Source organism: Symphodus melops, assembly GCF_947650265.1.
Source record: "Symphodus melops genome assembly, chromosome: 18".
NCBI classification, from domain to species: domain Eukaryota; kingdom Metazoa; phylum Chordata; class Actinopteri; order Labriformes; family Labridae; genus Symphodus; species Symphodus melops.
The window spans coordinates 6,362,593-6,379,276 of record NC_136708.1 but is presented as its reverse complement, the minus strand read 5'-3'; the positions used below and the strand labels follow the sequence as shown (position 1 = coordinate 6,379,276).

The 16,684-nt window shown below is 40.0% G+C and overlaps 2 protein-coding genes across 4 annotated transcripts in view; one reads left to right on the top strand and one right to left on the bottom strand.

Annotated features, from left to right (window-relative positions):
* Positions 1 to 4,856: 4,856 nt before the first annotated feature.
* On the bottom strand, positions 4,857 to 7,491 carry hsbp1l1 (heat shock factor binding protein 1 like 1). Its single transcript, XM_079368463.1, has 3 exons — positions 7,281 to 7,491; positions 7,151 to 7,215; positions 4,857 to 5,859 (listed from the first exon to the last, which is right to left on the bottom strand). The coding sequence occupies exons 1-3, from the start codon at positions 7,323 to 7,325 to the stop codon at positions 5,763 to 5,765; spliced, it is 207 nt and encodes a 68-aa protein (XP_079224589.1). The 5' UTR covers positions 7,326 to 7,491; the 3' UTR covers positions 4,857 to 5,762.
* A 1,507-nt stretch (positions 7,492 to 8,998) lies between these two features.
* slc66a2 (solute carrier family 66 member 2) overlaps positions 8,999 to 16,684 on the top strand; it is a 36,405-nt gene continuing 28,719 nt past the window's right edge. Inside the window, exons 1-4 of one of the 3 annotated variants that reach the window (XM_079368709.1) lie at positions 8,999 to 9,325; positions 9,455 to 9,758; positions 10,312 to 10,445; positions 13,782 to 13,832. In XM_079368709.1, coding sequence (XP_079224835.1) covers positions 9,556 to 9,758; positions 10,312 to 10,445; positions 13,782 to 13,832 — 388 coding nt within the window. In that variant the 5' untranslated portion in view covers positions 8,999 to 9,325; positions 9,455 to 9,555. Of the gene's footprint in view, positions 9,331 to 9,454; positions 9,759 to 10,311; positions 10,446 to 13,781; positions 13,833 to 16,684 lie in introns of all 3 variants that reach the window. The other 2 variants (XM_079368708.1, XM_079368710.1) reach the window with 2 other exon arrangements.

The following is a 16,684-nucleotide window of genomic DNA, read 5'->3' as shown; positions in this document are numbered from 1 at the left end:
GAGAGATGAAGTGAGACAGAAAGATGCAGACAGAGGGATGAAATGATCTTTCAAAGAGAGGAAATTGGAAAAGGTCAAGGGATAAGACAGATGAAAAGAGAGGGAGTATGAGATGAGAGGAAACGAGAAATTACATCAAATCAAACACAAGAAATTTAAGAAGAAAAGGGAAACACACGTTTGGTTCTCTTTTTTGTGTGTGTAACAAATCAAATAGTATGTTCACCCAGTCTGTTGCTTGAATAAAAAAAAGATGAAATTATTTCTAGATGACAATCCAAAGTCATTTTTGTTTTCATAGGCAAAATTGTGATGCAGTGGTTTGCACTGTGCCTCCCTAGAAGCAAGACACTGTTCCTGATTGGATTGTTTCCAGCCAATAGGGGCCTCTCTGACGTCTCTTGGATGTTCTCCTTGTCTGTGTAGGTTTTCTCCAGGATCTAGCTGCGGCTAACACTCTAAAGACTTGCCCATAGAGTGATGGGTGACTCTAACCCTTACTCACTAAACTGCCTATATGTGATTGTGTTGGTGAGTGTTTTCTCCATGTCAGCCTGTCCATGGTTTCCCTGCCTCTTGCTCAATGACAGCTAAGATCGACCCAACCCCCTGTTGCTTTAACAAGTTGAGGGGTATAGATAATGGAAGGATACATTTCGTCTTCCTCCCCTTCAGCCCTTTGCTGAACTCTTAACTGAAAAATTCTTTCTGCCCCCAACCCTCATAAAAAAAACACTTCTGTCAGAACCAAGATAGAAATCTATTCCCGTCGGTATAAATATATTACAGTAGACAGACATTGATGTATGTTTCAAGGCCCCAAAATAACAGCTGGGTTAAATTTAGAGCCAGCTCACCTCCGGCCCAGTAGAATGAAATAGAATAGAATATATGAATGAGCACCAGGCTACTGGATGAGCTATGACAAAGATAGCAGGTGGTGGTCATTTGTGGTTTGTTTGTGTGTGAGGAGAGATAGTGAATGAGGAAGAGGGAGAGGCGAAGGTGGTGGGGATTTTCACTTCAAAGGCAGGCACAGCACAGATTAAAGCACACCAGGAATCAAAGAGGCCTCAGGTGGTAGGGAGCACACAGGTGTCCCCTGTGTGTGTGTGTGTGTGTGTGTGTGTGTGTGTGTGTGTGTGTGTGTGTGTGTGTGTGTGTGTGTTTGTTTTGTGTACTTGTGTGTGTTTTTTGTCAAAGAGAGAACCCATCTATTTTTTTCTGTTATCACAGCGCCTTTCTTGGTTTCTTGCTCTCAGTGGTTTATTTGTGCCATTCACAACTTTCAACATTGCAGTAGCATATTGTCAGTGATCTGCCTTTTTCTGGGTTGAACTAAAGTCAGTTTTAGATAGCACTTCCATAATGGCCACTGTTATCATCAGGCTCCACTCCAGAAACCAATTGGTGATATCAATAAGACTTCATCCATGTTACAGTCTATGTTCTGTTTTCTTTCAGATCCCTACCCCTCATTCCTATAAAACAAAGCTGTAAAAAAATCTACAGCCAGAAGGTACATTAGTATTATCATATTAAGACGTGGTATTATCATATTAAGGAGTAAAAGAAACTGGCAGATTGCTAGTCTTCTCCATCATGACCTTTTGTTTTAAAGAGAAGACCCTCCGGTTCTGTGTGGAGAATGTGAGCTCAGCCCTGCAGTACCCCATCAATCAGGAACAGCAATACCCAGCAGATGTATCATTTATGGGAAAAATGTGTTTAAAATGAGTGTGAATGCAGGGCAGAAATAGCTAGTGGAGGAGAACATGTGATGGAATGTGTGCTGAGAGAAGGATAATACTCCCAACACTCAAGGAATATTTGTGAAGATATAAATAGGAAATGAGTTTTCTTTGCAAAATGACTGGTTAATATTCCTGAGGGATGATATAGGAGGGATTAACCTATCACGCAATCGGTCCCCTTTTACCTGCTGAAATTTGTTTTCAACTTGAAAAATGGATTAAACTCAGTCCCAGATTTTTTTTTTTTTATCAGATCTTCACATTCTGATAAAATCTGATCAAACAGATAGATAGATCCCAACCAACCACAACAACCACTAACAACCACTTTAGACTATTGACATTTATTTTGTGTTTCTACTCTAGTGAAGAGAGCTAAAGTGGCATTAGTTATATGGAGAAATAGGCATGATAAGTGTATACACACACACACACACACACACACAGAGTCCCTGAAGTGCGTCTCCCCAATCCAGTGCAGGGTGCTTGCATGCAGGCAGGCATTAGAGCCCATATCTCCCAGTGGAGGGCACCGGGCGTGGGTCACGGGGTTGAACCTCTCAGCCTCTCCTTCTCTTCAGGCTCCTACTCTCCACACACCCACTCAGCACTCCACTTCAGGGAAAAGAGTGTGTGAACTCCATTTATCGGCCCTAATGTTGAAGTGGTATTGTGTAATGCTAACAGTGTCTCCAACGCTCTGACTATGAAAAGAGCAGAATATATCAGTGTAACACACACACACACACACACTCTCTCTCACACACACACACACACACACACACACACACACACACACACACACACACACAGACACACACACACACACACACACACACACACACACACACACACACACACACACACACACACACACTTCATTTGAAATTCTCCTCTCTCCCCTGTCTTGGCTACCTTCCAAGTACACACTGTCAAACAAAAACACAAATATGCACACTAACAAGCAAATACACTTACACAAGCTGACATGTCTGCTCCGGCACATGTTGCCATAGCAACATGGTCAGCAGCGTTCTTACTCTTCGCCTTTGCTGAGCATGACAGTGAAGCAAGTCGGTATTTGAAGTGCAATCACACATTTAATGACCTCTTTGCACACTCATGCACACGTGTCACCTTCACACAGCTGGTAGGTCACACCATCTCAGTGCTAGACAATAAAAGGTTTTCTCTTTCAGACAAGTTTTGAAGTGACAACTGGTTGTATTTCTATACAGAAATATCGTTGAATACAGTCTCTAAAGGGACTTAGAAGCTGTCTTTGTACATGAACATACTGCAGCGCCAACATTGATAAATGCTCACTTCAATAATGCAGACCTAGTAGAAGCATTCATAACAACAACCACTTCCTGAGGCGGACAATTTATAACCTCTGAAATGAGATTGCTGAGCATTTAATTTCTAAAACATTTCAGTACTTCTTCTAGCTTCAGAATTTTGGCACATAACAGAAATTGGCTCAGCATTAATAAGATCAAACGTTGATCACGGGCGATAACACCTCAACCACAAGGGGTCAAACACAAGACATCAGCTAAAATTAATTCATAAATCTGCTACAGGAGTGCTGACACAGACCAAAAGAGGGCACATGTTAAAAGCCCTCACTGTGGATGTTATAGTTCTTTTGGTACTTGTACAATGTAACTTGGCATTATATAACATTGTAAAGACCCATTAGAAATGTTTCTGCTTGAACCAGAGAGGTCATTTACATCTTCTTTTTCTTTTCTTTTAGACGTTCAGCAGAAATGATGTCAAATGATATGCTGCTTTCAGCCATTAATCAACATTTTGTTTAACGTGTCATTATTCTCACATGTGTTAGCTTAGAGACAATCAGGACCATGGTCAGCGACACACAGACTCATTGTAATGACTGAATGTAATCACTAGAGGGGGACACAGTGTCATGTAAGCAGCGCTGTGTGCTCTCTGAGCATTTATTCCATCAGTCTCCAGGGGAACTGATCGAGACCTCAGACCTATGTAATTTAAAGAGAAAATCATTTTTGAGCTTTATAGTTCTGTTTATACTATTCTTGGCTGTATATTCTATCTTTTTTCATCCCCCTGAAAGTAGGAGTATACAGTTCACTTCAGCTTTCTTTTCTCTACTTCATTGCTTTGAGATGATTTCATGTTTACAGATTTCTTCAGTTCTTTTCACATCATGTGCTGTAGACAAAAAACATTATTCTTAAACTGTTTGCAAGCGCAGTCTTTCACCCCTCCTCATCTGTATTCTGTCTGGGATGCTCTTTCAAAACTGAATCATCTCTCTTACCTGTTTTAGAGTTAACCTAGTTATTCGTGAACCGTTAGGACTTTCACATTTTCTGTTTCTTAATGTCACTGTCCTGACTTTTTTGTTGTTGTCTACATCAAATTCAATTGGTCAGGACATTCTCCAGAAACAATAGTTCTCAAACGTAACATGATATGTTGTCTGTGTGTTAATATCAGTTATATAAGGGATTAAAATGTTTCGCAAGTCATTAAATTCTGTTTGAAATTACATTTAACACAATGTCTTCTACACTAAAATAGGGTTGTTAAATCCCAAGGATTTTGAAGACGTTTGAATGCATTGTCATAACTAACACGAGCTGTTTATAATGAGGAGATCTGACAGGTTGCTCCATGGTGTTAAGTAATGTCTAAAGGCGAATGTCATGTTGAGTTTGAGGTTTCTTTTATGAACAAATTCAACAAGAAAAAAATACAGTCTGTTTTCTGGTAGGGAAATCCTGAACACTGACTTTGTGGTCAACATGCTTAAGTACGAAAAAGTTTGGTTCAGAAATAGAAAAAGGTCACTCAGGAACATTGTAAAAAAAATCTTTATTGCATGTTAACTTTGGTGCACAGTGAAATCAGTCACAGGTTAGCGTCACGCCGTGATGTTGGACTGCCAATCAGAGTGCAGCAAGCTGTGACCATAATATAAATATTATTCTAGAAATTGCATACTTGCAACTGTTGCAATGAACTGTATGTTCCCAGTATGACACCCCCATACACATTCCTCCTGAGAGCATATTGTTTTTGTAAGCAGTATCAATAATATAAATGTACTGGGTGGCACAATTTATTCCGATTTTCTCAACTGTTTCATGGGACACAATACAGAGGAAACAGCTTTTTAATTTCCTGGGACAAAAGAAACATTACATACAGTGTAGATTGCATTCAAAGGGCTTTGGTGATTTTTGTAAAATAACAAAAAAATGTCATCCCCATTTGAAGTTGAAATAAAGTGCCTCTAAGGACACAGACGACATGCACTGATTTGTGACACTCAATGTGTTGATCTCATGAAATGTTCATCATCTGTGTAAACAAGAAATATCAATTCATGATATACGTAATCTTGTGGATAGAAATACTCTTGGCGTGGTGACTCAGCAAAGTTTATGTATTTTAACTTCACAGTGCAGATACATTTAACAACATGGCAGCTACATCAGATATTAGGCCTAACTTTTTCTTTAATTATAAATATTATCATCTCCTTCCTCCAAATGTTAGCGTAGCCGAGTCAGCGTTTCACCACTAGAGGCGCTGCTATTCCCTCCAGCAGGTCTCTCTCCGTTTCTTTTTACTAGCATGTAAAAAAGAGGACACATAAAAAAACACAAGGCAGTTAACAAAGATTAAGATCTGTACACAACACAGGTGTCCCATTTGCTTTTGAGGATGCTGTATGAGGTAGGAAATGAAATGTGTTCAACCTTGAGGTGATAGAAGACCTTAAGTTGGAAAGAGTGTTTCTTAGCATGTTTAGATATCAAGAAGTTTAGCTAAATGTTAACTGACTTTAGAGGTAAACTTAAGGCAACAAAGTCCAATGTCAAGGTTCTCGATGTATGTGTGGAGATTTTCAGTCCCCACTTAAGTGTTACATCATTGTTGGCACAACAGGAAAAATTAAGATTTGTGCCATGGCAAGAGCACGTCCGACAGACCACAGAGGACCTGCTGTTATTTTAAATTGGCCTGCTCCTCCATGCCAGCCTGTGTCATGAGCTCAGCTACATTCTTCTCAAGGTCATCGATGCGGTTCCCCATCTCATCTAGTGTGAAAGTAAAGGAACATTCTATCAGGTTCTGTACATGTCCTCAAGCAAGAAGCAGATAGGAACAACAAAATCCACTGTTATCTAAAGGCTGGTTCACACGGCAGGATAACTACGCCAATTTTGGCCCTGATTCCCCTGATAATCTTAAAGACGCCCCTATCATCACAAAATAATCTTATAAAATAATCCTGTCGTATGTGGTGTGTTCAGACTGCTCTCGTCTGATCGGAAAGGTGTCGGGTGTCATCGTGTGTGGTTTCCCCTGAGGGGAAAACGAGAATGAGCCTGTTGACTGTGATGCTTAGCCAATCAGAAAGCGAGGTGACTTAGTGGCGAGGAAACACCGGGAGCAAAACAACTCACCTCCATATCATCATGTAGCAAGTACAGTTAATGCTCACGTATTCTCCACTCCTTTGACTGACGCCTCTTTTTAAAACGTGTTTTTTCAGATAAAAACACATCACAAACGATCCCTATTGCATCCTCTTCATCCATTTGCTGACTCTGGAATCACGTTTGATCTCGAGAGGTTTTGGAGGGAGCGAAATTCAGTACTTGAATTTCAGTACTTGAATTTCCCTCGGGATCAATCAATCAATCAATCTATCTATCTAGCAAGATTTCCTGTCTGATCGGGGATGTTCGCGAGTGAAATCAGTTCGTGTGGCCACACACCACACACTGTATGACCAAAACTGTAAAACCTGTATTTATTGCCATGTGTTTGGTCTCTTAAAGGTTTCGGAAATCATCCGACAATTCCAAAATCCTGCAGTGAACTAGCCTTAAGCTGCATTTTAATGAATTGCATTGAACATTAATTCAGTAAACTCTGAAACTCTTGTGTGAATTGGACTGGGCTATATGTTTTTGTTGAGCAACCCAGTCTTTAAACAAAAAACTATATATATATATATACATATATATATATATATATATATATAATATCTATATATGTATATCTTTTGTTTTGAAACACAGATATATTGTCTCTAATGTAAAGAGCATTTAGCAACATGATATTCAAGATAAACATTTCTCCTGATCAAACCAACCTTGAGCGACACCCAGTGTACACACTTGGTACTACATGCACATATTTGACATGAAAAAATGACTTTGATTCGGAAGGTCCGTTTAACTTGGTTCACTTTACTTCATATACTACATTAATTCTGCCTGAAGCTGAGTCATTTCTAAATTAAACTTAAGAAAGGTGGAGTAGAACGCCGTAGGTTTATGTTTCATTACAGTTACAGTCTGGATCAGTATTAAAAAAGGATATGTTTGCTCTCCAGTTGTTCAGAGACTGTCTGGAATCGTCCTTGGAGTCGCTGCATCGTTTTCTCCATCTTAAAGGGAAAACATAAGTCAGCGCACGTTTTACAAAAAACACATGAGTTTATGTGAAACTCACCGCCTCTGTCATTTCTTGAGCTGCTTTGTTGTCTGTGTGTGACATCGTTTCTTCAGCAGCAACAACAAATAACCCCACACACTTTGACTTAATCCCAGCCGAACAATCAAACTATGTTTTTTGATTTGATAAAACAGTGCTGTTGTGGCATTGACAATGTGCCAATGTTAGCAGTGACTCCTATAACTTTGAGTCATAAGCATGAAAACAACATGACTTCCGCTTGTTGCTGTGCATCCTTTCAAAATAAAGTCACTTGATCAAAACGTTATTTTTTTTTCTCCTTCAGCGAAGTTTAGAAGATAGAAAAGAGAAACAAATTTGTCTGAAAACACGTGTACTCTGTCCAAAAAAAAAAAAAAAACACGTTCGTGTGACACTTTTATGTAGAATGTAATATATTACATTTAAGGGGTGTGTTTCGTTTAGATCTGTCCATCGAAGACAGATCAAATCTTATGATCTAAAAACATACAATTTGTGACAAATGACAGTAGGTGTCAGAGACTAAAGACATGAATGTACACATAGCACTTAATCTTAATTATTAGCTGTCATGAACGCAACATACGCACCCGGGACCGAGACCTGCGTTCATGCTCTTATTATGACGGTACATTTAACATCTTTTCCGGTTTCGTGGTGACTAACTTTGAATACCTTGACTTTGACATCCGCAGTGGTATGTATGCAGGACTGCGTACGGGCAGAGCATTTTTCTTAACTCTTTGTAGACTGGTTTCTCCTGTCAGGCGGGTCACCGTGTATTTTCGTTGATGTGAAATTGTGAGCTCAAATCCCTCTCCCCAACCTGAAACTTTTTATATAACAGATTATCCTGGATCACAGTGACAGATGACAGATGAGAGCCCCGTCTGCCCCGAAGGTTATATAATTTGTATTAAGCCCAAATAAATCTTCATAATCTGGCTTTAGTGTCAGCATAGTGTCTCCATTCAGTATGAATAGGTTGAAGAAAAAAGGAAGGGGTTTGGAGCAACTAAAATAAACCAGACAAAATATTAAAGGTGCAGCTGGGCAAGAACAAGCAGAAAGAAGTGTTTTTTCACTTCATGCATGGCCATTTCTGTGACCTGAATATCATGGGTTCATATTTTTATAATTTGATCTATGCATGTTGTTTTGTGTCTTTAAGCGCACCGTGTGTCTCCCTGTATTCTCCAGCTGCATCTTTGAATGTCTCATTTCTCTTAAACAAAACCAGCTCAGATGAGGAGTCAAAAGCAAGATCCACCTTATGACATCAAATATTTCACTTTTTATAGGCTAATGTTTATTTTAGCGGTTTTCATTTTGTTTTTGAGCCGTAACAAATAAATCCCTATATTATCCCCCAATTTAGTTTAAAAATAAAACAGTAGTAGTAGTAATAACATGGAATAGTTGAGAAATTGTTTTTTCATTAGGTTCCATATATTTGGATTGACCTAGCATTTATATTAGGATAGGTACAGCCTATGTGCCCTGAAAATTAAGCAGCTAAATTTAACTTATTACAGTATATTCTCGCTTATTATCGACTTTTTTGGTTCATTAACGATCCTGATTTTTACACACATTCAACGTTGCTTATTGTCTGTTATATAATTATTTATGAAATACAAAGTTAAAAAAACAAAACTTTTTTTAATGAATGTTCTTCACAAACTGCAGACACGGCCTGGCGCGTGAATCCTCTTGATCGAGTTGATCATCTTCTTGTCGTAACTCGTGACGTGTGACGTAACAGGAAGTGTCCGCAGACACCGAAAAAGAGAGCTCGTTAATGTTGAACAGGTCCACAGTGATATAAGGAACCATGAACAAAGCATAATACCCTCTTTTATTTCACGGACTTTCAAGGTTTTTTAAAAAAAAAAATATATATATATATTATTCAACGTAAGGAACTCTGAGAATCTCTTCAACAGCTCGAGCTCGTGTCAGCTGAAGTGTTGAACCGGAGAAGTAAGACGCCTTGAGTCCTCTGCTCAAACATTAACACTCCTCTTTGACACTGCAGCTGCTGTTATCATGCTGCTACAGTAAGGTTTGCGACTGTTCTTTTTTTTTTTAACTTTTACTGTTACGTTAGTTCATCGTCCTTTCTGATGCTCACTTTACTGTGATGGCGTGTCATCCTCTGCTTTTCTTTGTCTGTGTGATCTGTGCAGGATTTAATGCTACGATCCGGATGTAGCAGAGTCGTAGAGGGGAGCAGAGCAGGATACAGTATCTAGTCGGTGACAGGAATTGGACCTGAGAGCTGCTGAAGATGGAAGATGAGCTGTTGGATCAGATCGTGTTCGTGTTTAATAAAGTGGTGACGTGGGTCGCTGCTGGTGCCATGGTGTTTGGGGGGGTTGTCCCCTACATCCCTCAGTACAGAGACATCCGAAGGACCCAGAATGCAGAGGGCTTCTCCACCTACGTGTGCCTGGTACTTCTCGTGGCCAACATCCTACGGATACTCTTCAGGTGACATATTATTCCTCGTTTGTTTTCTCACATCACCTTGAATTTAGGATGTTTCCAGAATCAATGACATGTTTTTTTACATTGAGCTTCTCTTGAATTGTGACTCACCAACTGTATATTTGTTGCTTTGTCTGTTGAAGTGATGGATAACTAACAAGTGTGACAATGAGCATGTTGACATTGTAAAACACATTTTCAGTGGAACAACAGGCGGTTGTCAAGTTAAATGGAAGTGCTAAGTAAATATTTTCTGACATCAAACTCGCTCTGCTGGATTCAGTACACAGCACTGAGAATGTTCCACTGGCTGTTATTTGCATACTATGTTTGCCTGTACTAAGTGAGTATTTCAGTCAGAGAACAAGCACCACTTGAATCCTTTTTGCAGAAGTATACTTGGATTCCACATCTTTCTGGAGGCCACGCTGCAGCTCAGTAAATCACTTTATGAGGCTGCATAGATTCTTTCAGACAACTTGTAAATCAAGCATGTGAAGTAATAAAGCACTGACCGCATTTCTTCTTCTTTTTTTCTTTTTCTTTTTTCCTTCAGATTTGGCCGCTACTTCGAGACCCTGCTGCTTTGGCAGAGCATCATCATGATCGCCACCATGCTCGTCATGCTGAACCTGTGCACCAATGTCCGCATGGCCACTGAACTCAACACCAAAAGACGCTCCTTCATAGGTCAGAAAACCCTCTGAGGGTCCTCTTTTACCGTGCACAGAAAACACAGCACAGCTTTTTGAGTGCAGCTACTAATGTAATGTAATGCATGCGTGCGTGTGTGTGTGTGTGTTTAATCCAACTGTGAGTCAGATTGTGTGTGTGTGTGTGTGTGTGTGTGTGTGTGTGTGTGTGTGTGTGTGTGTGTGTGTGTGTGTGTGTGTGTGTGTGTGTGTGTGTGTGTGTGTGTGTGTGTGTGTGTGTGTGTGTGTGTGTGTGTGTAGGAAAGGGCATGTTTGAGAGAAAATGGATGAGTGTGTCATGAAGTTGCATAAGAGTGTTTGTGCTTGGAGCTCATACTTATTGTTACCCGTGTGAGTGACCGTGGATCCACTCTGTGGGTGTACAGAGTTTAAATAAATATGCCACCTAGAATTAGAAGTGAACTTTGCCTGGTAAAAACAGTGATGTGTAGGATATGTTTATTATTAGCTCATGAAAAAAAATCATTGGGAAAAAATGTCTATACACTTGACCTCTGTACTCATAAATAAATGGGTAACGAGCTGTTGATAATAATATCACTCTTGAGCTTGTCCAGTACTCGTGTGGAGCCTTTTTCCTCACACTCACTCCTCCAGATTTCTCGAGAATTTCCTGACCGCCCCTGAGATCCTCCTGATCTGGGTTGTTGACATGATGCACCGCACAGTGAGGGACTATCCCGGGGCAGACAGGAGGAGGGGCGGGGTTCTCCTGAAGCTTGACACGACTTGAAAAGAACAACAGGGAAGTGGCGTACTTGAAATCAATGCTCGGTGTTTTTCACATTATCAACAGAAGAGCAGAGAAGAGCATGCTGCTGAAGAGGAAGCATAATGTCGCAGTAAATTACCCGTCCCGGTTGTGTGCATACAGTCTGTGGTCATGCACCGATCACAGGGAATAAATGTCACCACCCACTCCCACTCGTTCAAGGCGAATCCTCCTGACTCTGCATTCTCACCTCAGCTCGCTCATAATTTTCTGCAGATAAAATCCGAGCAGGCTGGAAGGGAAAAGACTGGATAAAGTCAGAAAGAAAAATGTGGCTGTTTGTGTTCACACATGCAGCATAATTAATGTTTCGGACCTCAACCTTCTTTATTGCAGATGTCTGGTCTGCAGCTTACAGTTGATCTTTGGCATAGCTAAAAAAGGCTGACTCAGCAGCAGTGTTCTGCCGTCTGATGTTAGTCTTGGTGTCAATTTCCAAAAACAGTGAGAAACATAAATAAAAATAAATAAAAACTCAGGGAGGGAAACACTGAAATATTGTTGTCTAAACAGAGGAAACGCTGGAGCCAATCAACACAGTGGTTGACAATCCATTTTACAAGCAGCCATTAGGTAGAAGTCATCAATTATTAAGGTTACAACGATGCACTTTAGGTTCTCTTGTCATAAATGTTGGTCGATGCCATTTTGAAGGAGTGTAAATAAATCAGTTTAAATTCTTGAAGGAGTTAATGAACATGAATACTTCTGTTCTGGAAAAGTTATGTCCTTCCCGGTAACCGGCTGAAGTGAACGTTTGCATTTCCAACATGATAAAGTATTTTGATCCCTCAACCCCCCAAAAAAACATAAATTGCCCTTGTTTTTCTCTCCTATCATTAAAGGGAGAATGTGGGACTTTTTTGATCCAGTAGATCTCACTTTAGTGGCGCCAGTATAAAACCAAAACAAACCTCCAGCAGCACTCGTCCGTCCTCTCTCCACTCGTGTTAGCACGAAGGAGTTATCAATTAGGACGCACCGTTATAAAAGACTATGAAGCGAGAGACTTGTCCTGCATTGTTCTGTTAAAAATATTAATAGTAAGAGTTAGTGTGAGGAGGCTTTGATTGATTAAACTGGTTAACCGAAAACTTGCGACATGGCATCACTGTTTTCCAGCTTCTATTAAGCAGCATACTCAACAAGCTAATCAGGCTGATTTTGAACAATGTACGACCTCAGACAACGACAATCCTGACTACATATCATCCCATATTCTCTTTTGTAAAGCATCTCGAGTCATGAATTGGTGATTCCCCCCTTCCAATGAAAGTCAGCAAAGGCCCAAAGATCCAGAGATTCTCTCCTGTGTGTAAGAGGGATTTTAACCTCCCCAATCTGCTCGGAAAACGCCCTAATTTGAAATCGTAAATATTCAGTGTGTTTAATATGTATCATCAGAAATCCTTTTGTGTGTGTGGGGGGATCTACGAGGACGGCCGAGCACGGACTCTGTGGATTGTGAAATGGAATAATAGCCAATCGGAAAGCAAGCTGACTGAAGCAGGAAGTATGGCAACAGCGAACGTGAAAGTTCGATTGATTGACTTCTTGATTTGTTACACCAACACCGTGTCCTGTAAAAAACAAACCACAATCCAACTGGCAAGGAAACGAGCTGGACCAAAATGTTCTGCACGTACACGCTAACAGCTAGCCACGGTTAGCTTGAGCGCCATGTTCGTTCACTCTTAAGTCGCGTCAGACCCCGCGAGATTTTTTTATAGTGGAGATTCCGGTTGTTGGTGAATGAATCTGTTAGTGTGTGACGTGCTGATAAGAACTGAACTGTTTAGTCTGACATGATTAGTCGTCATGTGTTAGCTCTCTGACATTTTCAAAATGATTTAAGATTTCAAAAATCTGCGCCAGGCCTTAGGAAGAACCAAAACTTGTTCTTGGCTAGCACCCCTCCCTCACAGTGAGAGGTCTATTTGAGGACCTCAGGTCATTTAAGAGGCAAAGACACCAAAGTGTACAACCCCCAGTCACGTGGACTAGAAAAAGTACTTACTGACTAGAGAAGTGCACATGAAACCGAAATTTAATGCTTGCTTAATAGTCTAGATTTCACATTATTTATTATCATGTCTTTTTTTTCTGCTCAAAGATGTCTTTAAGAAGTGTGGTAACAGTTGCTGTCCATGTCGAAGGAACATCTCGAGACATGAGGCGTCTTTTTCTCTCCACATTGAGAATTAAAGTTTTTGATCAAACTATAGACCGAAGTGTAACATTACGATGCAGGAAGCAGGGCATCAGAGGAACACAGCAATGCTGGGGAAACCTCTGTAAACCTTTTTCACCAAAATGTTCCATCATTAGTAACATCACAGATCAGGAAGTCAGCAGACAGAGATAAGGCCCAGAAATGTCCAAGACTGTATAACAAAGAGCCAGTGTAACCTGACAACAAAAAGGGTATCTGTGGCTTTTCAGAAAAGAATTAAGAGAACCAGTTTTTTTCTCTCTCTCTCTCTCTTTCTCTCTTCCTTTCCCTGTTGTTTTCTTCATTTTTATGTTTATTTGTGTCTGTAGCCACAGACAGTAAGGACGAGGAGATCAGAATCCCTAAGAGGCTCTTTCTGGGTATGTACAGAAATCACTGTCTGCCATGAAACATCCGTTTTAGCTCATCTGCTTCTTCCCCTCCATCTGTGTGTTGTGCATGCTGACCCAGTGTGGCTCTTCCTCCCGCCCAGCCAACACTAACCGATGACTAACACCAGCTAAAACATGTTTGAATGAAGCATGAGTCCATCTCACTCGCATGTCCTGTTCTTGCACTCAAGTGTGATTCATGAAATGTGTTTACTGTCCGACCATTGTGTTAACAGATGTGATGTGTTTGATGCATGTTACACCGCACACTCAAGGGGGGAATTCCGCTGCTTATAGCACCATGGATTGTGCATCGAAAGCGCCCGGCGCCCATTATATATACCCTGTCTGAAGGTCCAGTTCACAAAGTGTAATGCATTAATTTAGTTTGAGGGCCAACATGCCTATAAAGTGGCTCTGCTCTGCGTCTGATTGAGGAGTTGAGCTGTTAGCATCTCCTCCCTCTGCTGTACAGATCTGCCCTGTGTGCCTTTATCCTGACAGATCTGTCCACATGTAGGCCTAGATGATGAGCAGGATGGAAGGGCGGAAACCACCATCAGTGCTTGGTTACTGTAACAAGCCTGCTAGAGCAGCTCCTACGAAATGTGGGAAAAAATGTTAAAAATACTTACATACTCGTTCTGCCTAACGACTCAAACCGTCTCCACACATGCAGACAAAGTGTGTGCATATTCCAATTGGAGCACTTTGAGATTTCCGTTCAAAAGTGTGTGGATAACATGTATTATCGTTATTGCGTATGGAAGAGCCCCTGGCAGCCTAGGAGCAATTTTCACCCCTGATTCTGATAATAGTAGTGTTAAAATGATTGCAAAATGACTTTATTTACAGATGAATTATAGTCAGAGGCAGAACTCGCCTGATCATTGGAAACTTACAGGTGATTTCCAATCTTTAAATACTGTGGCGCAGTTAACGCCAACTCTCAGCAAACTGTGAAACTGAAGCTCTTGCTGCACAATGCTCTGAGCACTATTTTTGTGCACTAGAGGTTGTTTTTTTTTCTAACAGGGCTATTTGCATACAAATGGACACCAAATGAATGCATAAGGGGTATTGAATGCAAACAGCAGGGATGCAAACAGACACTGTTTGTTCTGCAGTGCAGGTGAAGCGGGCGCAAAAGGCGAGCAATCCTTTTGTGATTCAAAAGTGTGGATGTTATATTGCATGTGTCATTAATGCTTCACTCCTAGTAATTGCCTGTTTATGAGAGAATCAATAACCTACGAGTACTGACATAAACTAGTTGTTAGTTTTCAATGATTAGGGTTGCAAAGGTGGAAAATCTGCTGTAAATTTGCGGAGACTTTCCACGGGAAGTTAAACTGGGGAAATTTAGGAATATCCCAAACTAAAAACTTTCCATGGGAATTTACGGGAATTAACTGGAAATTGAGGGCAATTTTATTGAACTGTTTGATATCCAATCCTAAATATAATCTTTTTTTTTTTATCCTAAGCAGACATCCATGCATAATAATTAATATTAACAATTAAAGAACATGATACTTAAAGAGATTTATTTATAAGTAAACCTTCATTAACTTTAAATTATTTGATTCAACCATCAGTTCTTTCATTGTAGAACCAAAACATGAGTGTTGACTAAAATATTCTAAAACTTATCTGCAGGTGATGTAGTAGTGCACCCTGCAAGTAGGATTTAGGGGGCGTGGCCTCAATAGCCCTTCAGTAATCAGTGTGCTATGTGCATAAGGAATAAGATGGATATTCAAGTGTGCTTGCGTAAAATCTGGTTGATTGAATAAAGATTATTCTTAAATACATTTTCCAAAACTTCCTATATTCCGATAAATTGCTGTTTATTCCCAGGGCAAGTTTCCATCTTTAAAAATCCTAGAATGTTGCAACTCTATTAATGATTAACAAAGGACTAACCTGCTGTTAGGACTTTTAAAGCAACTAAAATAATATCCCGTACTTCTAAGATCTTTCTGCCTCTGAGGTAGATTCTTTTTTTTCAAAGCCGATGTGTTTTCATTTGTGATTGATGACCTCACACTGATGCATGCAGATGGTATCGTCTTCTCTGATGTTAATGTGAAGCATCTCTTGAATGGCTGATTCGTGCAACCCGTAATACTAATGACTTGTAAATGATTGTCTTCTAACTTGCATTTTAACTTTTAAACCACACTTTGGTTTTGAGCACATTGCCCTTCTGTTATATTTTAAGAACTCTGTTGCAGAGGGAGAGAAGCTGCACGTTTGCCTTCAGTTTTTCTGTGTGCTCTGTGCGTGCTGGTTTAGTTTTAAGTAAGAATCAAAGATCACTTCCAGGTTCTTGGCCTTTTGTTCAACATGAATTACCAAAGTACAAAAAGAGAACAAATACCTCACCTAAATGGACAGGATCAGTAAAAATGACTTATTAGAGTTATATTTATCAAACATCTCTTAAGATCCATTTTTGGGTGATAGAGCTTCATGTCAGCCCTGAAAAAAAAAAAAAGAAATCAATTTCTACATTTGTTGATTGGAGCAAATGTGTCGTCGATACTGTTGGTTCCTGACACCTGAAATACAAAAAAACTCAACCGAGACCAAGAGAAAACTAAAACAAATGTTTGACTTGTAAAAGAAGAACAACGCTACTTCAAAACTATCAGAAGAAATACCAACCAGCTACATAATCAGAAGTTATCAGCCATTCAGCTCCCCAGTATCAGCCAGTCGTTGGGATATTTCTTCACTCTGATGAGGACATCTGTGCTGTGTTCTTGTCTTCTAACTTCTTAAATAAGTGTTTGTGTCTCCACACTTAGAGTAATTAAGGCAATCTTCTCAAGGAC